This window comes from Caretta caretta, chromosome 2 (assembly GCF_965140235.1).
Source record: "Caretta caretta isolate rCarCar2 chromosome 2, rCarCar1.hap1, whole genome shotgun sequence".
Lineage (NCBI taxonomy): Eukaryota > Metazoa > Chordata > Testudines > Cheloniidae > Caretta > Caretta caretta.
This window is the reverse complement of record NC_134207.1, coordinates 48,348,376-48,373,356: the sequence shown is the minus strand read 5'-3', so window position 1 is coordinate 48,373,356 and position 24,981 is coordinate 48,348,376. Positions and strand designations below refer to the sequence as shown.

The 24,981-nt window shown below is 41.0% G+C and overlaps 1 protein-coding gene across 1 annotated transcript in view; it reads left to right on the top strand.

The window, feature by feature from the left end:
- Positions 1 to 24,981, top strand: part of CNBD1 (cyclic nucleotide binding domain containing 1) — a 401,361-nt gene that overhangs the window by 127,450 nt on the left and 248,930 nt on the right. Inside the window, exon 5 of the mRNA XM_048837242.2 lies at positions 22,965 to 23,110. Coding sequence (XP_048693199.2) covers positions 22,965 to 23,110 — 146 coding nt within the window. The remainder of the gene's footprint in view (positions 1 to 22,964; positions 23,111 to 24,981) is intronic.

Below are 24,981 nucleotides of genomic sequence, written 5' to 3'. Positions count from 1 at the left end.
CTGAGATGTATATTCATTGATCACAGTAGCTGAAGTCTGGTATCTGTTTCCCTTTGTTCTGAACGGTTGTTTAACTGTACCATTACTTTCATAAGGTCCGAATTTCTTCCCTTTTAGACAGTACATAGTGTTTACTTCATCCTACGAGTTTTCCTCCCCCTCAAGGTAAAAACCCTTCTGCTTTTCTTCTGGTCCTTTGGGGTTTATCCTCATAGGCTGATAGTCACCTTTGCATTTTCTGGCTGTGTCCAATCTTGAAGCATTTATGGTATTGGGCTGGTTTAAATTTACAACTAATACAAAATGAGCTCCTCCAAGTGGAAACACCCCTCAGGAGCTTGAGTCTCTTTCTGCTGGTTTTGCATTTTGTTTATTGAGTGTTTGATTTGCTCTGCATTCTATGTGCATATCTTTTTTAAAGCTTTTCGCTGCTGCTTCTATTTCTGTTGCTAATTCTACTGGTTTGGGCCAGATTAAGTTCCCCTCTGCCTGCAATTCTTTGTGAATTCTCTCATTATTACTAATACAACAAACAAATCTGTTCTGCAGCATCTCCTTTAGGACATTTACAAATGAACAATATTCTGTTAATCTTTTTAGCACTGCCACATGCACACAGGTACATTTTTACCTTGCCTCCTCGTTCTACTATGAATCTTAAAATGTGCCACAGTAATATTTGGCTTTGGTGGAAGTGCTCAGTTCAGATCTTTTGCAGGTCTTCTAAACCTTTATCTCCTGATTTCTGAGGTTGTAACAAACTCTTTCAAAGGGAATAGATTTTACTGACGCAGACACTGAGAAAAATTGCTTTCTGTTTGTCCTTATCTGTAATTTCATCTGCAAGAAAATAGTGGCCCAATCTTTTACTATATTGCTGCCAATCCTAATTTTCTGCAGTAAACCCTTCAGTTTTCCCATAAATTGCCATTCTTATGTTTTTCCTCATCACCAATTTTGTTAGGGTGGCCATTCATACATTCCCAGAATATCGGACATTGGCTACTTTCAGGAAGGGTGTGAGCCTGCCCCCACCGGTGTGACCCCACCCCGTCAGCGTGACCTCACATGCATAGTACAAGCCAAGTGATGCCACATGTGGGGCACCATTTTGTAAAGTGTGCTGCCCAGTCACCACTGGTGTAACATTGTAAGGCCATTCCAGAGGGGGAAGAACAGCATGGTCTCCATTATGCATCCTCCGTCTGATAACAGATAAAACCATGTCCTGTTTTGTCTCAGTGCCAGTCAGTGGACAAACATTACAAACCAGATAGTCCTGCTTTTAAAACCGGATGCGTGGCCTACCTCAATTTTGTAAAGGGACTGCTCAGTGCACAAGAAACACTCTTTACTTAAAGTATAGCAGGCTCGGAGCATGCTGCTTTATTCAACTATATACAGAGTGGGGGAAAACACTCACTAACTAATAGAGGAAGTAATAGAGGGGTGGAGCATGGCTCCAACCCATAATACCCTAAGTAACCCAGTTGACCTGTTGATGACCACTTTACTCAATTTTTCCATGTTCAACAATAACAATGAAAATAGGGAAATTTTTTTTTTCTCAAAGGAGACACACAAAGGTACATACAGAACAAACAAGCTGGACTTTTTTTTTACAGCTGCACAACTATTTTACTTGTTGAACATTCTAAAAAATGAAAACAAATCCATCTTTTCCTCCCATTTTGGCAAGATTTTCAAAATTGCCTGATTTGCAGAGGATGGATGCCCAGTTCTTTCCGAAAATAAGGCCCCTTTAAGATGACTCAAGTTGGGCACTCCAGATTGCTAATGAATTAAAAATCTTGGCCTTTGTCATTGCAATTTCATAGCGTTCTTTAATTTTCCATGCATAAATCAGTATTAGTGTATTACATTCTGGGGGAAAATTTCAAAGGACAGTTAGGTGCCCTACTTCCATGGAAAGTCAGTGGGAGCTGCGGTCTTCACACCAATTTTTGCCTTTGGAAATCTCCCACTTTGTGTTTAGGTAACAAGACTCTGTAGGATGTGAAGCAGGGTTATATTAAGTTACACCTAGTCTGTTATTAGGCATAAGGATAAATTAAATCACTCATTGTCTGCAGACTGTCTTATAATTTAATTCATTATAAATCACACAAAGCATTTTTATAATCCTGTTATAGTTTCCTAGTGGAAAATTTCTTTAACTGTTGCAGAGGATTCAGCAGAAATACAGAATGGACTTAGCAGATCTTTTCAGGAGGGAATACTGGTTGTTAATTTTTATTAGTTTTATATCATTTTTGAAGCAGTGACTAACTTGCAAGATTTGGGGGGGAAAAGACCTTTAATGATTGAAAGGCTGCCATATATAGCGTGATTTAATTCCATGTTCTTACAATACTTTGGGACACTGGGCATGGTGTTCACCATTTGACGGATGCCTGGCGGTTTTCTAACACTGGAGCATAGGGTGCTTGATACAGTGTTTTCCAGCTGGATTTATTTACTGTTAAAGAGAAAAGGACCCGGAGGTCTGGCAGTGCTCCTCAAGTGAATGAAGTGAAGTCTGGGGCAAGGTAGAATGAGGGTGGCTCATTGTGACATTTATATAAAAATGGAGGCAGGGGAGAGAAGAGGGAAGTAATTGATTTTGTGACTCTTACGATGGAATCACTGAGTTGGCGTTCATGCCTGCATCCCTTATTCATGTATGTAGTTCATAGAGTTTCTCACAGAACAGGAGAATGGTAATCCACCACCAAAAGAAACTAGAGTATTCTCTTCCTTGTCTCAGGAAACATAGTACTTAGGGCTTGTCTGCATGTGGGCTTTTTGTACTTGTGTAGTTACACTGATGAGCCTGCTCCAGTGCATCTACAAGGGTATGTCTCTATGGTAGTCACAGGGTGAGATTACACCTCGAGTAGACATACCTGAGCTAGCTTGGTTTTCTGAAGCAGTCAAGCCACAGCAGTGAGAGCTTCGGTATGGACTAGCTCCACAAATAATTTCCCAGGGTACTGGGTCGGTTTATTCATTCTTCACTGAAGCTCATGTTGCTGTGGCGTCTCTGCTCCAAGATCTAATCTAATAACACCCTTTGATTACAGTATCAATATACCCCAGGTGTAGATGTGCTGTACCAGCATAAAAAGCGACCTGCACCCTGGCCTCAGAGCAGTGTCCATGCTAGGGGTTTGCACCAAAGTAGCACTGGTACATTAAACTCCAGCGTGAACAAGCCCTTTCTCAAAGTCTAGCAAGTGGTTACTTTTATTTCCATGACTTCGTAAATGTATTTTTGGCAACTAGCATTTCATTAATAAATTCTAAATTAGTATTTTATTTGCTGGAGTGTTTTATATCATCTGCCAGAGAAACCCTTATAAAAGAGAAATGAATAGACTGCACATGTGGTGAAACTAAAGTGCTAAATAAACATATAGAAGTTACTGTTAGTCCGGAGTGAACCTTAAAAGGTTCTGAAGCCCATTCAGCATTATCTAAAGCTCTTTGGTCCAATAGTTTTGTTGGAAATCTTACAAGAACAGGCTGTTGGATATTTCCTGGTTTTGACTGGGTCTGAAATACTGTGAGAATAAACTTTCTTCTCAAATGCTGCGTTTTTGTTTTTGTCCAGAGCCAGGAAGGGCTGAGGCAGAATTTAAAAATAAAATAATAACAAAAAAAATCCAAAACAAAAGTCAGACAAACTCTTTTGAATCTCAGTAAAGGTGCTGGTTCATTGTGAGCTCAGAGTAAAGGTACAGGCCAATTCCTGTTTTCAGGGTCAGCTTGCCTGTCTCTGCAATGGTTTATTTAAATCAAGCAACATAACATAGTAAAAATGCACTTGGAGTCTTATGCTTACAAGCTCTAGAGAATTTAGATAAAAAAGGCTCAGACCATTCCCTACAGCTGAAAAACCTCTGAGTGGAGCTTGTGGGAGCAAGAAATTGCTACAGGGGAATCCCCCACTTCATCCTTTGTGAGAGGGTCAGGGTTTGCTTCTTTGTGGGGAAGGCCACAGGGCTCACCCTTAAATCTGGTGGCTGTGAGGGATTGTCTGCTCAGAACCTGGTGCTTCTGCATTGACTCTGGCTCCTAGCAAGGCCTTGCTAGTTCCCAGAAATTGTGGCTCTGATTGTGTTGTGCTTACACAAACTCCTTCAGACTTGGCTGCCCCCTGAAATCCCCAAGGAAGACTGTGCAGAAAGAATACAGCTCCAGGCTGCATTATCTTTTCTGATGAATATTCTCAGGGCTGAATACAGGACAGCACACTTCCCATCCCTGTCACCATCTCAGCAAAGACCAGGGACTTCACTAAGAAGCCTCTGCAGGGGCAGAAAAGTGGTGCCATGGAGACGAAAGAGCCACCTTTCAGCATAGCAAGGGAGGAGTTGTGCATGAAAAGAGTGTGGGTCTAGGAGGTGTAATTTCAGAATTTAGAGTCAAATGCTGGGCCTGATTCTGATCTCAGTTACTCCAGAGTAAATCCAGAGTTACTTAATAAAATCAGTAAGGGCAAGTCTACACTACCGCTTAAGTTGATCTAACTTACATCACTCAGGGGTGTGAAAAAGACAGCCCCTGAGCTATGCAAGTTGTGCTGTCCACACCGGCGCTATGTCTGTGGGAGATGTTCTCCTGCTGACATAGCTTCTGCCTCTCACAGAGGTGGAATAATTATGCTGATGGGAGAGCCCTCTCCTGTAGGCATAGTGCATCTTTACCAGACACGATGCAGCTGTGCCAATCTAGCGCTTCTAGTGTAGATCCGCCCTAAATTACTTGAGTGTTACACTGGTGTAACTGAGTTTGGAACCCATCCCTTGGACTGTAACTGATACCATACCAAGTTTCACACACTGATCCATCTGTGCAACTCCCGTGGGAGTTGATGATGTGAAAATTGGACAGGCAAAACTGATATGTTTGTATCCGCAGCTGTGATTCACACCAGTAGATTGCAAGCTGTGTCTGACCAGAGGATGGTAATTAAATCTACCTGTCTTTTCTGAGGAGCCCCTCCTACACAGCCCTGATATCAATGTGAGTTACACACTCAGAGTGAAATTCAACACTGTCTGCTGGGCCTGGGCCAGGGCTATGCACCATGTAAACCATTGACATAGGGTTTAAATGGGACTAATGTATGTACAAGAGCTATGAACAGAAGTGAATTTCACTGATAGAGAGTATAATATGGTTGGATCATCTGTACTGTCCAGTTTGATGGGTTGTGATATTGTAAGCAAACAGACCTTTCCCCCACATTCTGGAACTAGTGAATTTCTACAGTCTGTTTGTAAATAATTTGTCACTTTCCATTTTTTTTTAAATTTATGGAACACATCATGTTTCACTTTGACTCTTTCCCTTAGTTTTCCAAATCATTCCTTGTTTGTCGTATTGATGTAGATCTTTCTTTCCTTAACTCCTAGGGGCTTGTCTGCAAGGCAAGTTATTGCAGTTCGCCGCTCCAGGCCAATGGGGGGTGCGGGAAGCGGCGCGGGCAGAGAGATGTGCTGGCCTGGCGCAGCAGGGGCTTTCCCTGAACAAACGGTGGACCACAGTTGGGACCACAGTTGGACCACAGTTATACAGGATGTAAACAACAAATGTGTTTTTTTTTCTTTAAGAAAAACCTGAATCAGACACAACTTCAAAAAATAATGACTTACATAATTGTAAGGAGACTGTATTCCTCTAAAGTTTCAGCACTACTGTCAAGGTTCCTTCCCCACTCTGAACTCTAGGGTACAGATGTGGGGACCTGCATGAAAGACCCCCTAATCTTATTCTTACCAGCTTAGGTTAAAACCTCCCCAAGGTACAAACTTTGCCTTGTCCTTGAACCCTATGCTGCCACCACCAAGCATGTTAAACAAAGAACAGGGAAAGAGCCCACTTGGAGACATCTTCCCCCCAAAATATTCCCCCAAGGCCTACACCCCCTTTCCTGGGGAAGGCTTGATAAAAATCCTCACCAATTTGTACAGGTGAACACAGACCCAAACTCTTGGATCTTAAGAACAATGAAAAAGCAATCAAGTTCTTAAAAGAAGAATTTTAATTGAAGAAAAGGTAAAAGAATCACCTCTGTAAAATCAGGCTGGTAAATACCTTACAGGGTAATCAGATTCAAAACATAGAGAATCCCTCTAGGCAAAACCTTAAGTTACAAAAAGACACAAAACCAGGAATATACATTCCATTCAGCACAGCCTATTTCACCAGCCATTGAACAAAAGGAAATCTAACGCATTTCTAGCTCGATTACTTACTAACTTTTTACAGGAGTTCTGAGACTGAATTCCTGATCTGTTCCCGGCAAAAGCATCACACAGACAGACAGACAGACCTTTGTTCCCCTCCCTCCCCCGCTGCAGCTTTGAAAGTATCTTGTCTCCTCATTGGTCATTTTGGTCAGGTGCCAGCGAGGTTATCCTAGCTTCTTAACTCTTTACAGGTGAAAGGTTTTTGCCTCTGGCCAGGAGGGATTTAAAGGTGGTTACCCTTCCCTTTATATTTATGACAACTACTGTCTCCTTTAAGGCTTTTACCCTGACAAAATCCCCAAAGAAAGTAGTAATGTTAAAACAATATCCTGTAAATAAAACACTTGATAGAAGTGAGAGAATTGCATGAACTTAGTGTCCACAACTTTTGTCACAAGAATGATGTCTCACAACATTGCCGTCTGTTATAGTCTATGAAATATAGTGGTGTGGCATTCCACTTTCACCTTTTCACATTTTATATTTGACTGGTTAGCAATTTCATTCCACCACTTCTTGTTGATGTCCCCACTAATTTGAGGGAAAAGGTGTAGTTGCTAGTCAAAAGTTAAAATGCTGAAAGGTTAAGGCAGTAATGCACATTACTATATTTCATGGAAAAGAAAATTACTTACCTTTAAGTGCTGTTCAGTGAAGAAATGCAGCAGTCATTTCAAAATGATTGTCCTGGATAACTAGTGACCTGATGTCTCAGTGGCAGATGAAACAAAACACTGGGCAGTGGTAAAGGAGGAAAGGAATGTAGTATGAGTATGCAACACCATGTTATTTATTTATTAATTCTTATAATATCTCAGTCTTAATTTTTCCAGGTACGGGGTGGCTATAGAGAGGGGAGTGCAGTGGAAGAATACATTTCCTTTCACAGGGAGATAGAGGTTCAGTGTGTTGGAGTGTGCTCCCCACACTCATCTTGAAGGGCTTAACATAGGCTAGATGAGCCAATTAATCCATCAGGCTGCAAACTGGGGGACAGTTAGGCAGAGAGGAAGGCCCTAATTAAGGGAAGCTCTCTTGTCTAGGAATAGGCAGGGCTTCTATATAATCAGGGAGTTGGTAGCAGAAAAGCTGCCACCACTCTCCCCAGGACAAGGGAAAGAAAGGGATTTGGACCTAAGAAGAAGAATTTGTCTAGCAGACCCAGGAGATAGGATTTTAACTAGAAGGGTGGAGAATGCAAGCCTGGGACAAGCAAGGTAGGAAGTAGTCCAGGGGATTGGCAGGAAGGTTTGTAGTAGTACCGACCTTAGCTGTTGGAGACAAGGCCCCTGGGCTGCAACCCAGTGAGAGGCCGGCCTGGATTTCCCTACCATCCACTGAATGAATGGCACTGTCTGGACAGTGAACATGAAGACTGGGCAGTGGACTTAAGGACTGTCTTTGACAGTGTGGAAGACTATGATAGTGCCCAGAAGGCTGTTGTGACTTGGCCAGAGGGCTAAACCATGAAGACAGGGCACATCTGCTTCTGAGGAGCAAGAAGGGGGGGCTGCAGAATGGGAGAGTGAGACTATAGGCTAAGGAACCGTGAGAAGAGAGCATCAAGCCGGCAGAGCAAATCCCCAGACGCGGCCAGAAGGAGGTGCTCCGGTGGCTATTAGATGTCCCTGTGGCATTCAGACATTCTGACCTCTCCCTGCATTCTCTTGCAGCCCACTTGTCCCTATTCTTATGTGGGTGCTAAATCTGCTGGGAAAGGAGGGAGGAAGGACAGCAGCAGTGGTCTGGGATCATCCTGGATTTGGAAAATGGTGTCAGACAACAGATTATACTCTTGCCCCACCAAGCGATCTCTGATCTTTTGGAGGCAATCTTGTGAGCCCAGCACATTGTTTGTTTGGAAGATGGTCTGGTGTTTCTATTTCCTTCCCCTCTACCCCCTCAATAAAGTTCTCTCACCAGCCATCTGGGACACTGGGGCAAAGAGTCAGATTCTGTCTCATTGTGGTACAGCAGGAGTTAGATGCTCTCCACTGGCTCCAGATGCTTCTGGTCCTTTGTAATGTAAAGTACATTTGTTTATGTCTGAATAATGGTGACATCATAGCAGAATTTTTGGACGCATTCTCAGTCCATCACTAATTTCTCATACTCAGCAGCTGACTTCCTACTGATCCACTGCACATCATCCATCTGTCTTCTCATTGGTTGTCCCTACCATGATGGCCTGCCAACATTCCTCCCATGATAACTTTCTCAAGGTTATTTCTGTCTGTACGTCTGATGTGATGAAAGTACCTAAGTTTGCGCCTGTTGATTTCTGACAACAGAGTCCAATTCTCTCCAATAATATTTCTAACATCTTCTCTTCAGTCCAGGAGATATGCAAGCGTCTTTACCCGCACCACATCTCAAAGACTTCAGTTTTCCTCTTGTCAGCAGCATTAGTTTCCCAGGATTCGCATCCATAAGTCACTATGACAAAAATTAACCTTGTCACCAGTTGAAATTTCATACATTTCAAGATGCCACAGTTTATCCACACTTTCTTAAGGTATGACAGGACTGAACAACAGTCCCTAGTCATCTTCCAATTTCTTTGGAGCAGCCTCCTTGGTTGGATATTTATGATCCCAGATAGTTAAATTTGTCTACTGCCTCTAAAGCTTGACCATTGATTGTGATGTCCAGTTCCATCCCATTGTTATTGATTATGTCAACGTACATGCATTTTGTTTTTGCCACATTCAGAGATAGCCCGTATTCCTCACTAACTGTTTTAACAGACTCCCATGTTTATTTCATTGAATGGATAGTTGCAGCAAAGATTGTCATATCAGCTGAGGTCAGTTAAAAGGTATCCACAAATGAAATCCCAGCTCCTGCGACTTATCGAAACCTTCCAGGTCTTATCTCATAATAAATTCCGAGTACATGTTGAAAAAACATGGAGACAGAATCCACCCTTGTCTCATACCATGTACAGTGAAAACCACTCATGGTTGCTCGCTGCTGTTTGCACTGTAATCTGTTGTTGACAGTAGAGACTTGTGATGAGTTCAATGAGATGCTTTGGAATCCCCAGGTCTGCCAGTATCCTCCAAAGATGGCCATGTTGGACTGTATCAAATGTTTTGGAATAGACCATGAAAACATAATCAATGGGTGATTATACTCCCAGCATTTTTCAATGATATTCACAATTCGATCACATGTGCCTCTTCCCTCTCTGAAACTGGCTTGTGGTAGTTTTGCTTCTATCATTCACTACCCTCATACATGAGCTTGAATTATGTATAGCAGAAATTTACTTGCATGCAAGATCAGGGAAATGGTACAATAGTTACTGTACTTTGTTATTTCCACTTTCTTTGGTAAGGTTAGAAAGATATCCTTTGGCCAGTTGTCCAGCCAAATTCTAGTCATCCACAGATTACTGCAAATTTTCCACACAATATCAATAATGAGGTCACCAACCACTTAGCACTTCTGCTGGTACATTATCTACTCCTGGGAATTTTCATAGTAGCACACACTACTTTCTTTCACAGGATTGATGGCTCCAGCTCCATACTCTCCTTTCTGTCTGCCACTATTGTAAGTGGCTCTGATGAGGCATACAGTATGGTACAGTAGTCTTTCCACCTGCATTTGATATCCTCTTCAATGAGGATTCTGCCATCATGATCTCTTATTATGCTTGGTCATGGGGAAAACATTTTAGAAAGAACTCTGATTACAGTAAACATGCCTTTTGTGTTGCTACTTTTTTTATAATTCTCATGTTCCTCACATTTTGCCTCCAGTATTTGCTCATCTCTCATCTTTTCATCCTCATCATTCTCTCATGCTTTTGAATCTCTCTGTTCAATTCTTTGTATTCTCTCCTATGTTCTTCAGTCTCCAAGCCACTCTCTTTTACTCTGCATCATTTTTTTGCCACCTCAAATACCTTCTACATTAACCATGTTGCGGTCTGATGCTGACTTTTTGGAGTGGGTGCTTTGTCGTCATGATGCTGTGTAGAAAGAAAGGTGACCAGTTATATTACTTTTGCTACCACTATTGCACAGTTGCAATAAATCTTGTACAAAGTATATCTTGTAAGGTAGCACTGGAAAAGTTATGAGCTGCTAAGTATTGTCCAGTTTAAATTCATGTAGCATCATTGTATCTGGAGTTATGAATATTTGCTATGTGTTTGTATCTCAAACACATTGTGTTTCTGAATAACACCCACATAACAAATTTACGTCAAGAACAGTGATCCATGTTTGATGAGCCATGAAGGAGAATCAACTCTTCCAATGGGATCCTCCCAAAGATGCCTCAGAGAGCATGTAGACAATGGATGCCTCATGACTCAGCAAGGCATGTAGAACATGTGATCCCTGACTCCATGTTTGAGACAGTAACTTTCCATGCACATGGATTGGAAGGTATAAATTGGTGAGTGTGACATCATTCATTCCCTTGCCTCTTTCCTGCTCCACATCTCTGGATTATGTTTTCTAACAAAGAAGAGCTTTGAAAAATGGACTGAGGACCCCAATATTAGGGATGAACCAGAGAGACTTCTTACAAATTTAACATCATTGATGTTATCCTGATCTGTAAACTCTGAAATAAATTGCAATGTATATGATTCACTTTAATCTCTTAATAACTCACTTCCCTTTTTTATGTTGTTAAACCTTTAGTGTTTAGTTACTGAAGGATTGGCTACCAGCATGGTTTTTGGGTAAATTCTGAAGTATATTTTGACCTGAGATGTGCGTATGGTTCTTTGGAACTGGAATAATCTAATATATGTGTGATTTCTTGTTTTAATAATCATTTATCACAGAAGTATGATTTGTCTGGGAGGTGTATGAGGGGCTAGAGAGCCTGAAAGGGACTGTCTGTGGCTTCATAATAACTAGTATAGTATTTTGGAAGCATACATTTGTTACTGGCTTGGTGAAATCTTATGATAGAGTATACCACCAGTTTGGGGTACATGCCCTGTTTTCTGGCAATCTGACCTGAGATTGGTGCTCTTACCTGTGTCCCATACCAGGCAACATGACAGCCATCTTCAAGCATGATCATTTTCATTTTATTCTAATGTTTATTTGGGTTGTTTGCCTCTTTCACCTCAAACCCATTCTAGAGAGAAATCATGTAATTTTTGTTTATTCTGGTTCTTCAGAAATTTGTATTCTAGTGCTATGTACCCCCTCAGTGTGCAGTGGGTTGTTCTGAAATCCCTGATGTCACATGAGAATGGGGATTACCGAAATCCTTCATTATGGTATAAAGTATAAATCCTAGCGATTGTGTAAATCTAGTACATGAAACTACATGATGTGTGATTAAAGGGTATGTACTTCTGTGTTAGGATCCTATTGGATTTGGGGTGGGCATATAAAAAGCTATGCAACGTTAGTGGTAAATTTAATCCTTTGAGGTGCAGAGATTATAGGCACATATAATGGAAAAATCAGCTGTTCTGTGCAGCGAATAGGAGAGGAATAGGTGAGAGTTCTGAGAAGCTAACTTTCTGAGCTACATCAGTGCAGCCTGCCATATGTCAGCTGGCAGGACTGACCCACAGACAGACTTTATTATCACAATCTGGAGAAGGCACATGGCTCTTTATTTTATCCTCTGGTTAGTAGTGACCCTTTCCTTTTGCAACCTATGCAGTGCCAAACCACCAGTCTGAGAGCAGAACTGGAGCATATAATTTTATTTGTCTCACTCCAGTGGTTGTTTATTCAAATTGGACTCGAAGAGGCTAGTATTGACTTTCAGAGTAGGCTCTGTTAGTGCCAGCTGTAATCCTTGCTGGTACACAATCCTTCAGTCTGTATACTGTAAGTACCAGTTTAGCTAGTGGCCTGCAGTGACAGACTGTGGAAGTGGATGTGCATATTTTACATGCATGCCTTATAATTGTACAGCTCTTTGGTGTTATCATTTGAGATGGGACTTATCATTTTGGAATGACAAAAAAAGTGAATCTGGCAGCCAGGAACTGTACAAATAATTCCTCTATGCAGTGTTGCTGTAGCCATATTGGTCCCAGGAGACAAGAGAGACAAGGTGGGTGAGGTAATATCTTTTATTGGACCAACTTCTGTTGGTGAGAGAGACAAACTTTTGAGTTTACACAGAGCTGAAGAAGAGTGGGGTTCCAAGCTGCAAAACTTAGCTCCAGATCTGTGCATGCTCAAAGTTCGGAGGTGTTAATATCTGGGGGGATTTAGTTCAGGTCTCTCTCTAATTTGTATTATTTACTTGTTTAAATCTCTGATGGAGAGTCCTCTTTCCAGCCCTACATTGGGTAGGGGTCATTTCAATTTAATCAGTAAATCTCATCTTTATTAATGTGTTTGACAACCTGTTCACTTCTAGTGACATCTTTTAAAAAACTGGGGGGAAATGGTCAGAGCAGCAGCACTATTATGATTAGCTTTACATGCAATAGATATCGGGAAATCTCCAGAACTATTTTTTTAAAAAAATTAAATAGTAAAGATTGAAAAGAAAACAGAGAGAACACAGGACTACAGCAGAGGTGAGATGACAGGGAGAGTCTGGGAACTACAGAAAGCAAAGAAACCACATATCAAAATAACACTGCATGGAAAGAGGTTGAAGAAGCAGTGGCAGACATCACATGCAAGATCACAAAGGGTCTGTAGACAGTCATATTTTTATACCTGCCACATTGAATAGCAGTACAATAGTTGGCCCCAGGGAGCGAGAGGTCAGAGGTTCAAAATAACAGTAGTAACAATACAAATGAAACCACTAAGACTGGGGAGAGAAAATATTCTCATGCCACAGCAGAAGGTAAAGGAGACAGTAAAACAGAGCTCAGCTCACTAGAGGGAGAAGAGCTAGAATTTGAGTGCTGCTAACATGTCACAAAAGTGGTAAAGATATGAAACACATATGTTGATTATTATATATGAGATGTGAAACCTGAGTCTTTCACAACTTGATTGAGATTATTCCCAGACATGTCTCTAACTTCTGTGATTCCATGAATCTGAGCCCCTTCCAGGCACTCAATAAAAGTCTGAGAAATGCAGGTGAAACCAATCTATTCATGTACAAACTGAAAAGAAACTTCCTGCTAAGCAGAACCAAACCTTTTACGTGAAGGGCTAGTAGAGTGGCAGTAAAAGAAATGAAAACTCAGACATCCTGGTGCTGGTGCAGAATTGGAGTGGACTGTCGGAAAGCCATCCAACCCCAGAAAAGTCTAGTTGGTGAGTAGTGGTTATACCAGCTGGCCCACCAGAAAAGGCAGAAGAAGGTAGCCCTAATCTGATTGTTAGAGGATTATGTAAATAATCATAAAAATTAGCCATGGGGGAAGCCTCTTTGCTTTCTAGTTTTAGAGACACTCCCTTTCCCCCCTAAAAAGAGAGACATGTCTTATCTGTAATGACTGCCATCAAGCCTTTAAAGTGTTTTCCTTTCACTGCAGCTGTCAGAGCTGCTACTAATTGACAAGCAAGTCTGAATATAGAATGACTGACATTCTTGAAGGTAAACATGAAGACTTATTATGCAGAAGAAGATGCTGTGTAGAGATGGTGGCATAACATCTGACACCGATAAGTGGTGTGTGCTATCCATTAATGACCTACCTCAAATATTACTAAAAACAAGGAATCATCTCAACAGGAACATGAATGTAACTGTTTCATTATATAAAAGCTTTGACTTTCTTCACAGGGAATGACTGGCATGACTTTGTTTTATTGCCAAACTTAGTATGAGCAAACAGATGGAATAAATGAATTGGGGAGGAGGGGAAAGGAGGAGATCTTGTGAGAGAATGAGAGGGTGGAAAGCAGGTTTGAAATATATTTAATAAAGCTGTCAGTACATGTAATTTTTGAAGTACTCAGTTTATCTGTGGTAAGCAACTCTTGCCACCTGTTGTATATCTGCCTTAAGCCTTTAACTTTGATCACTTTATATTATTTGAGGACTAAAGAGAATTACCTGTGAAGCATCAATTAACAAAAAACAAAACAAAACCCCAAACCCTCTGAAGACAACACACGAGCAAAATGCACATTGAGATTGGGGCTTGATCAATTGTTATCACATTCAAAGTATTCTTTTTCTTTGCTTTTTGGAAACACAGCTGTGAGACGTTGACAATGTCCTGCACTTGATTTTAGTTTGAGGGACTCATGTCGGCACAACCATGTTTGTAAAGTCAGTTTTGATCCTTAATCATGTTTCTTGTTTATACAAATTAAAACAAACGTGTGTTTCACCTCTGCAGCAAATACTATGCAACCATGGGCAAGTGATAAGTGATTTAATGCATACACAGACAGTGCCTAGTAAAATGGGATCCCCATCTCAGTTTGTGCTTATAGGCACTTTTGTAATACAAATAATATTGTACTGAGACCAGCATTTTGGATCGTGAGATGGATTCCTCACTTCATGTGACAGCAGCAGCTGGATGCCCTGTGGTGGCAGCATATTAAGAGTATGTCTACACAAAAAAGCACTGCAAGTGTCCGTCAACTCAAGCTAGCTTGAATCCTGCTCGTGCGGATAACAATAGCAGTGAAGATTGTGCAGCACAGGCTAGTGAGCCACGTACGTCCCCTAGGTCTATGCTGGGCTTGTATTTCCTATGCTGAAGCCTGCACTGCCCTGTCTTCACGCTGTTGTTACCCATGCTAACTGGATTTAAGCTAGCTCAGGTAAGCTAACCTGTGTGTAGAAATACCCTTAGGCCTTGTCTACACTTCAGGGAAAAGTCGATCTAAGCTACGCAATTTGAGTTACGTGAATAGTGTAAATCAAACTGACGTAGCTTAGATCTACTTACTGCGGGGCCCACACTATGTGACCATCGACTCCTCTTACTCTTCTGGATCCGGTGGAGTACAGGAGTCGATGGGAAAGCGGGTCTTCACTTGACCCGCTAAATCAACCGCCAATGCAACAATCGCCATGTGTTGATCCCCTGGTAAGTGTAGAGGAGCCCAGCAGCAGTGATGAGACACAGCACTCCCCAGGTGGAAGAAGATTTGCTGTGACATGGCATCCATTAGGATGGCCTGGGAAAAGCAAAGATGGGAAAGAATTATTATTTATTACTTATATTAGGATAGTGCCTCAGGGTCCCAGTCTCAGACTGGGACCCAGATATGTTAGGCACTGTACACAGGGAATAAGAGATGCTTCTTGTCCTGAAGAGCTTACAATTTAAACAACAAAAAAAAAGGCAATGGATTGGAGGAAGGATATAATGTACCAGCAGAGTGAACAAAGGGATGGTCAGCAAACAGCATGTTAGTGCTGTGAATTTAGTTTTTTATTTTTGTTTTGTCTTTAAAAATGTTTTGGGTGAATTTTTGTTGTGAGCTAAAAGAGACAAAGGGAGGTCGCGAAGTCACTGAAAAGATGAGGTGTCACAAGCTATCTGGCCCTTTATGGGTAGCTGGGTTTAACCACACCTGTGGTAGATTAGCTACCCAACTCCATGAAGATGGTCCTGATTAGCTGGGTGATTTCTGTAAAAGGGCTGAGAAATCATAAGTTTGCCATAAGGAGCAAGCTGGGCTTCTGTGGAAGTCTGTGAAGGAAGGTGTGAAAGGACTCCAGGAAAGGAGCCAGAGTCAGGATTCTTTCCCAGAGCCAGAGACTAAAAGTTAGCCCAGAGGGGTTTAGACTGTGAGGAAACTCCAGGGAAGAAGCCTGGGAGTCAGAGCCATAGACACTGAAAAGTGACCCAGGAGGGGGCTGGGAACTGAGCCTGAAAGGTGGGCTGAAGAAAAGCCCACATGTGGCAGAAGAACCTTTTATTTGGGGATTTTGGTTGGACTTGTTACCCCTAAAGGAGACTAAACTTTGAGATTTACCCAGCTAGAGAGCTGAGCCACGTGAACCATGGGGGAAGACTCTGGGAAGGACAAAACAGTGGCAGGGAGCACCTGTAGCACCTTCCCCAACAGAGGGCACTGCAGGGCAGGGATGGCCTGAGATGGATGTAGAAGAATTTTGAGCATGGAGGACCAGGAATGAGGCTGAAGGGAGGAAATTGTGAGGGAAAGGGCAGGAGTGAGTTGGTGCAAACAGCCAATCAGCAGAAGGGAAAAAACATCCAGAGTAAAAAGAAAAATGGGTTAAAACAACAAACCAACCATCAGACACTGATGATGTCCTCACTTTTGGAAGGTCCCTTTGATATGGAAAATTTTCAGCTGCTCGATTCTGTTTCCTAAGCACAGCACTGAAAACATTGCTTTCCCACCATTAACTGAAAGTTTTTGGGGTAACACCTGCTGCAGCTCCTTTTTTTTTCTGCTCTTGCTGGCTGAGTTTCTGTCTGGCTCCTCCCAACAGTTTCTCTCTTTCCTGAGCTCATAAGGTTGGGAGAGCACTGGGAATAGATAGGCCCAATGTCCCCAGAGGGGATGGACTCCCCGGCACAGTTCTTGATCTACAAGTGCAGGGATGGGAAGGAGTAACCCTGACTCTCACCTGCCCACCCCCATTTCCTCCAGGTTACAGCTGTAGCTGCTTTCCCCTTCCCTTGCTGGCACGAAATGGGGGTGAATTACAGGTTACTTTCAAATTACAATGCAAAAATTGTCAGTAAACCTTGTTAGCTTTGTTTTGTCTCACAGCCCAGTGAATTCTCACATTGGGCCATCACACCTCAGAAGTGAGGATAGGAGTGGGAAGGTCACTGAACTGGGTTTCCCAGTGCATCACAATAACTGAAACAACTTTGATTTGATCTGATGTGAATATTCACAGTATTGAGTACCCCTCAAAATAACTCCATTATCTGAAAGTGGTTACACATTAGGTTGTAGTTTTATATGTGAAGGCACTGGCTCCAGACTTCTTAAATGCTTTGACTCTGTTTGCAAAACACATCTATGAAATTTTACATGTGACTATAAGAGAGGGATTGCAAATTTATATTAAAGGACTAAACAAATATGTAATTGCAAACTGAAAAGATGGTCCTGTATTCATAATACGGTCATTTCATTTCTTCATTTTTTTTGTACTAGTCCCTTTCTAATTCTGTATATCCCACTATCCTATTCACTCATAACTTCTGCCGTGCATTTAATCAGATTGTTCAGTCTGCTCTCTGCTAAGTTGCTTTGATCTTTTTCTAGGGAAGCTTCAGCTATTGAGAGCCAATCAGTGTGGACGACTAGTCTAAATCAATTCTTTTTATGTGATTTATTTTGCCATTGTCCTATATTGAATTTCATCTGCCTTTGTATTGGCCCATTTGATTAATTCCTCACAATCCTACAGTTTGTAGCATTTACTGACCAAAATAATTTTGTATGAATAGTGAATTTTCCTACCTTGCTTATTCACTCCATCGTCTAAATTGTTATTAAATATATTTGACAATATTGATCCCTAGATCACCCCACTACTAACTTTTCCCATCCTGAGAACTCCTCAGTGTAAGAGTATCAGAATCTAGCCCTTATTTACTTCCATTGTTTTCTTATTTCATATCTCTAATCTGAACCATAGGATGAACCATGACAGGAGTTTACAGCCCTACTCAACCTGTTGTTATCCAGTTTCCTCAATAGCCTTGTAATGAATTTTATTACAAGCTTTTAAAATGTCTGAATGACCACAGATTCTACCAGTTTTGCTTTATCCATTATAATGTTAACTCTTAAGTTAGCCCTGTAAGGATGGGTAAGGCCCCAATTTGTTTCATGTAGGCCAGACACCAAACCGTTGTCATATGATGACTGTTTTAGGCCACTCACTATCAGTATAGGTGGTATTTGGACCACTCACATAAAGTGCAAGGTGGCTGATTACTAGGCCCTCTGAGTCATTCACTCTCATGCACTATAGTATTACCTTATTTGCAAGAATAGTGTGCTTTGTTAACATGAATAATTGCCTGATTGCTAGCCAGGACAGGATCTTTGTATGGATAAGCATATTCCTTCGATATGGAAATCTGAACAATAGCTGAAGGCTGATTATGAGCTACTCCTGGCTTTTCCTACTATAACAATATCTGGAAATAAATGCAGAATTACTCAAAAGACACATCAAGTTACAGTAACCTTAATTTAAGAATTAGGTCCTAGGTGAGCAACTACTGTACTGATCAAGTAATAGTTCTTTTAAATTGCCATTTTATATCCCTCACATGTCTCCAAATATTTAATGCAATTACCCCAATATTATTTTATTAGGTTATTTATAATGGCATTGTGAGCTTGCTAGTAATCATATTATTGTTTAAATTCAGTCTGTTACATACAGTCAAATCTGTTGCCTAACCAAAGCCAAGGTAAATTTGTTTTTTTTCCCAAGTATTACTGAGGCAGTCTGTGTCCCAGCTGTGTGTAGTCCAAAACTACAGTTATGCATGTCTTTCCTTTTTTTGTATCCTGTTATTAACTCATTCAGAACTTAGTGGCTGAACAGCATACAAATGATGGAAATGTGCAGTAGACTACATCTTTTAAAACAGTGTTTCCCAAACTTGGGGCGCCGCTTGTTCAGGGAAAGCCTCTGGCGGGCCGGGCCAGTTTGTTTACCTGCCGCGTCCGCCGGTTCAGCCGATCGCGGTTCCCACTGGCCGCGGTTCGTCGCTGCAGGCCAACGGGGGCTGCGGGAACCGCGCATGCAAGCTGTGCACGACAGGTATCAGTACCTACTATACTGGCAGGTGACACTTCGGTGCACAAAACTGATTTGCATCTAAATGAGAGAGCTAAGGCAAGTGGACAAGGCAGGGACTATGCCACCTATTTAAGCATGCAAGAGCTCAAGTGGGCCAGATTTTCAGCCCTGATTAAGGCTGCTTGAATTTAGCTGTGCACATTTAGCAGCTAAAGACACAGCTTCTTAAAGATGCAACTGTGGATTTCCTCTGACAGAAGAGTCCTTGGGTAGCACAAAGACAGTTATTACCATCTTTGATACCATCTAAGAGACTGTCAGACAAGGTTGGTTTTCCTTCTAAAAACTCGCTTCAGCTAAAGGGGAAGGGAACACGTGATGCTGTTAAAAACAAAGCCCTATTTAATACTTTTCATTTCAAATGCTGTAACTGTTTTCCTTTTCTTTATTTTTCATAAAAGATTAAAAGGATTTTAATGGTGTGTTTGCATGGTTTTAAGCAGGCTCAGAATCTGTAAACCAAACCCCGGACCTTGTTTAACACTGTTTAATGTTGGACAGTGACTTGGTTATGTTAGCATCTTTGACCCATTTATTCCATATAAATTAATACAACACCCCTTCAAGTGAACAGTCACCCTCTCACACATAAACAATAAATTTTCATGTTTTAAGAACTATAAATTATTGAAAAGGTGTCTTTGTAATTCTTTGCTTTCTCTTTCCTACAGATCAGCTTATTACAATGGTCATGCTTTTTGCAGCTGCTGTAGAGAAGCTGAGGTTGCAAAACAATTTCTGTTAAAAACGCATTGACTTTCCCTGCTCCAGACTTCATGAAAATTTACCTTTTAGGCTGCAATTTTCCATGCTTGGTGTCTGCTCAAGAATTAGCCAGGAAGAATTAGGTTGGAATGCTTGAACAAAATCCCTTAAGCCACTTTAAAGTGACAAGAAGGGAAAAAATATAATAGTCCCATTTCAAAACAACTCTGACCACTTTTTTTCTATGCGGATAATTTTACATATTACTAAAAATGGCTAAACTTTATAAGACACTAAATTTTAAAAATTCCATGGATAATATTATAAGTAATTGAAGTAATACTTCTGAACATGCTCTGTGGCATCTGATATGATTTTCAACTGAACAAATCCCTTGGCTCCCACTTGTGACATCACAATGCTATTTTTAACTCGCCAGATGCCTAGCAGGCACATTGGATACACCTGGGACAACATGCTTTAGGGGTAGGTGTGTCAAACTCATTCTGTGCAGAGGATGGAATTATACTTTTAGTGTTGGTTCACAGGTTGGAGTTACAAAGTTAGAGTTGCATACTGTCCTTTATCCACCGATAGTGGGCTCCTTATGTGTGCAACTACCCAATCTCCATTCATCACTGCATATTTCAAGTAGGGTTGTGGGAAGCGGTGTCTGCAGGCAAAGGGGCCACAGGCATGACCACCGCTTCCCACAGCTCCCATTTGCCGGGAACACAGAACTGCGGCCACTGGGAGCTGTGAGGGGCAGTACCTGCGGACGGTCAATGTCCACAAAATGTCTCGTGGCCTGTAATCAGATTACCCTGATGGGCCGCCTGCGGCCCATCAGGGCCACCGGTTGCCCACCACTGCTATGGGAGGGCCTAACCAAGGGACTGCAACTGTAATGGCTAGCAGATCCCTCTAACACCACTTTCCAGCATACTTGGTGTCAGGGGTGGGAATAGAATGGACCAGAAACTTCGGCTAAGGCCAATAGAGAGGCTTATGCATGGGCTGATAGGGACAAGCAGTTTGCTGGGCCAATGATGAGCCAGGGCTGCTCAGCCCCTCAGTAGGAGGGGACAGCCTGACTCAGACAAAGAGACTGGGTTTATATTCTGGGTTTATTGAGTGTTAAGTCTGGAGATGAGAGAGAAGCAGAATAGCTCAAGAACTCTCTGATTAACTCCCCCTCCCACAAAAGGAGTCTTTGAACTGCCGTGGGACTGAGCACAAGGATCAGGCAGTTCCAGCTCTGCAGAGACCAGTGTCCAGAGTATCAGAATCTGACCTGCTGCCGGCTTCCGAGAGCACGCCAGGACTCCAGACCAGGGAGCCAAGAGAAGTATCTGTCCCATGAAGAGGCAAAGACACTGTAAGAAGACCCTTTTCTTTAAGCTGGCCACCATTCACAACAATGCAGCACTTGTCTCTGGACTCATCCTCAACATACCATCTGCCTGCAAAGGTGCCAGAGATGGAGCTGGGGTTGGGATAAACTGAGAGTGTTGGAAGGCAGCAGATTTGTTGAGTTGTTACTGTGCAGTACTTATTAGTTAACCTAACCCTAACCCTTTCTTTCCCCAGAGTCTATTTTCTTGCTTTCAATAAAGCCCCCCTTTGGTATATTGTTGTTTTTGTGTGCATCATTTCTTTGTTTCTTGTAAACTGGGTTTTATGCTCCTTCCCAGCAGGGCTAGCATTATTCATTTTCCCAAAGGACAGCACCACTTGTGTCCTAGGGACAATGGGTGGAGGCACCAGGCATCACAAAAAAGAATTTAGGACCCATCCCATGTACTACAGGGGAGAAGCTACTCCAAGTAGCAAGCACCAGGGAGGAGGTGAGCTGCACCTCACGGGAGAGGCTAAGCGAATATGAGCACAAGGTTGGCTTTATAATCTGTTTTGGCTGAGCAAATGATTTAGAGCTACAGGTATGAAAAGGTATAAATAATATTTGCAATGAGTTAAAAGGGATTTGGAGAATTCTCTTCCATATTTTAAATTAAATAACACTTTGGTCTGAGCATCACTGAAAATAAACCTTTCACTTGCTTCTATTTACCTTTAGGTCACAATACAAAAACTCTCTTTTTAAAAAGAGAAAAAGTATAATGAGCAGTTGGGAGCAACAGAGTAAACTAAAGTACAGATAGGAGGGGAAGTGTTTGTTAATGAGCAAGGGGATATTAATTAGTGAGCATAAAACCACCCTATTTTAATTTCTTTTTCCTTGATTTAAGGTTAGTAATGAAATATTGCACAAGTTCATAAATTGGTTGAATATCTGGAAGCATGAAATTTAATACCTTTGAGATTAAATATGCCCCTTTCTCTGTAAAGTATACTTTCTGCCAGTAGAGATTTAACTGTTCACTTTTGAGGCCTGATCCAAAGCTCTTAAAATTCAGTGGAAAAACTGAGTCATTTCAGTATGCTTTGTATCAAGCCCTTGATTCCTTTTTTTGCAGTGCACTCCTTTTCCCCACCAAAAAGCTGATCTTTCTTTTGAACATAATTAAATATGCACAATAGTTTTCCACTTTACATATTGTACATTATTTTACTTTCTCAGTCTGAATATTTATAACTAAACATTACACTTATTTGGTTCATTTGTTTTAAGAGGAACTTTTTATAGGGGAGAAGTTTGGTGCACACCAAAATGGGAAGAAATGCTCAGTTTCACAGTGCTGAGTATCAATGTGTAAAATTTCTTTAGCTGAGAGCATTGCAAAAGCTAAACCCAGCAGAGCCAATAATGAATGGGATTACTGCTAAGTCAGTACTGTAGTAATGGTACATGATTTATACTTATGTGATGGAACTACTTTTAATACTCTGTGACTTTGAGATACTTTCATTACTGCACTAAATAAATAAATTGTAATTCTTATGTTGCTTCCTGAATTTATACAGTAAGTTAATTAATGTTATATTTGTAAAATGAATAATTACTGCACATATGTTTCTGACAAGATCTCAAAATGTTATATGGTGACATAATATTCTTATGGCCCAAGGCCATACATTTACAGTGTAGAGCATCTCAGTTAAATAGTAGTTGCAATGGAATTGGTTATGCCTAATGTAAAGAACAGTGTGATGAACTGGAAAACAGTATTGTGTTCACTATAGTTAAATCAATGCTTGCTAAGGCACAGTGGACCTCTCCAGCAGAAGTAATGTCTGATGTTCAAACTTATCTGCAAACAAAACAATAAATGATTTTGACTAGATATCAAATTATATAGATCGGATCTCCCAAATGCATTACATCCTAATGTACATTAATACATTATTTTGCAGCCCCATTCTCAGATCTATCAAAGAACATAATACAGTGTATGAGACAATGAAGCTCATTCCGGACATCAGGGCTCAGCTTTCTGAGGAAGAACTGAAGGAACTCAGTATGTGTACCATCAAGGAATACTGGGCAAAAGGAAGCACAGGTAGCAATGTATAATGATTTTATAATCTGGCTATAAAATAAAATAAATAAATGATTTTATTTTAATTTCATAATGATTTTTTTATCTGGCTATAAAATACAAATAGATTGCTTTTCCAGGTGCTGAAACAGATATGTTCTGTATCTCTGCATATATCACAGTCTGTTAGGGATATGCTTCTGTGATGAGACACATTCTTGTCATTCAAAAAGACTGTGAAGGTTCTGTCAAGGGTAGATTAGTTATGCTTTGAGAGGAAAAATAAATTTCCATATTAAAAAATTCTGGGAAAAGGTGGGTTTTTTTTGTATTTTTTTCATTTTTAGCGTGAATTTTAGGCATAACGTTTAAGTTCTAGTCATACTAGAAACCTACAAGGGTGTTTGTTGTATCCTTCAGCAAGAAATCTGCTTCTAGCAGGACCTGCAGATTCTGAACAGCACTCAGTGACTACAAATCAGAAATACTAGCCAAGATTTTAAACAGTGACTAGTGATATTACGTGCCTCAATTTTTGGATGCTCAACTTGACCCTTTTCTAATCCTGCTCTATATTAGGGAACTGTTTTTATTCCTATAACTATATTATAGTGAGAAATGTCATTCCTACTAATGATTCTCTCCAATCCTTGAGAAGTAGAAATTCTGAAAGACCTATTGTAATTTATATGATGGGAGATACTAATATAAAATCTCTGTAGATTAGACTTTTAAAAAGTTTATGAAGTTTTTCTTTTCAAAAACTTCTAATAGCTTCTTCCAAATTAGCCCAACCCCGTGTTATAGCCATGTCATCAAGGAATGCTGTTTTGTATTGTACATCATCAGAATACCATCGCTTTGATGTATAACATTAAGTGTCATTGCTTTTATGATGGATAACACCAAGCGCCATTGCTCTGGTGATGGATAATACAAAGTGCCGTTGCTCTTATGATGTATTGTAGTGAGGGGACAGTCTTGCTATAAAATACATTATGAAAGCAAATCACTCTGAGTTATCTATCATCAGAGCAATGGTGCTTAATGTTATATAGCCTCATTATGGCATTGGTCTGATAATACATAAAATAAAATATAATCTCTTGGTTTGTACTCATTCCACAAAACAAGAGTAGGAGGAGAAAGCTTAATTAAAAAATAATTGAGAGGTCCCTTTTGGAAGTGAGTAGAGGTGTGAAAATTAGAAGTAATTGGCTAATAAATACTTTGTTTAGCTATCTTAAAATAAAGTAGTGAGATATATATAAACCATGCTATCTTTAGCTAGGTTAACTCCTTTGGCACGTGAGTTCCTCAGACTACACACTGTACCGAAAAAAAAGAGTGAGAACAATTAAAACTCATATCCTGCTGTTATATCAGTGGTTCTCAAACTAGGGGCACCGCTTGTTCAGGGAAAGCCCTTGGCGGGCCGGGCAGGTTTGTTTACCTGCTGCGTCCACAGGTTTGGCTGATTGTGGTTCCCACCGGCCGCGGTTCGCCGCTCCAGGCCAATGGGGGCTGCGGGAAGCGGCGCGGGCCGAGGGATGTGCTGGCCACCCTTTCCACAGCCCCTATTGGCCTGGAGCGGTGAACCGCGGCTGGTGGGAGCCATGATTGGCCAAACCTGCAGATGCGGCAGGTAAACAAACTGGCCCAGCCCACCGGGGCTTTCCCTGAAGAAGCACCACCCCTAGTTTGAGAACCACTGTGTTATACTGTCTGGTATATCAGAGGTTAGCAATGGGATTGTATCAATACAGGTCTAACAGTAGGCCTCAGTTTGATCCAACAGATCAATTTATTCTTAAACGTTGCATTCCAATCATCCTTTAAATGTTTGAAATAATGCATCTAAAGTGTATATGGAAATCAAAGCATGGAACTCA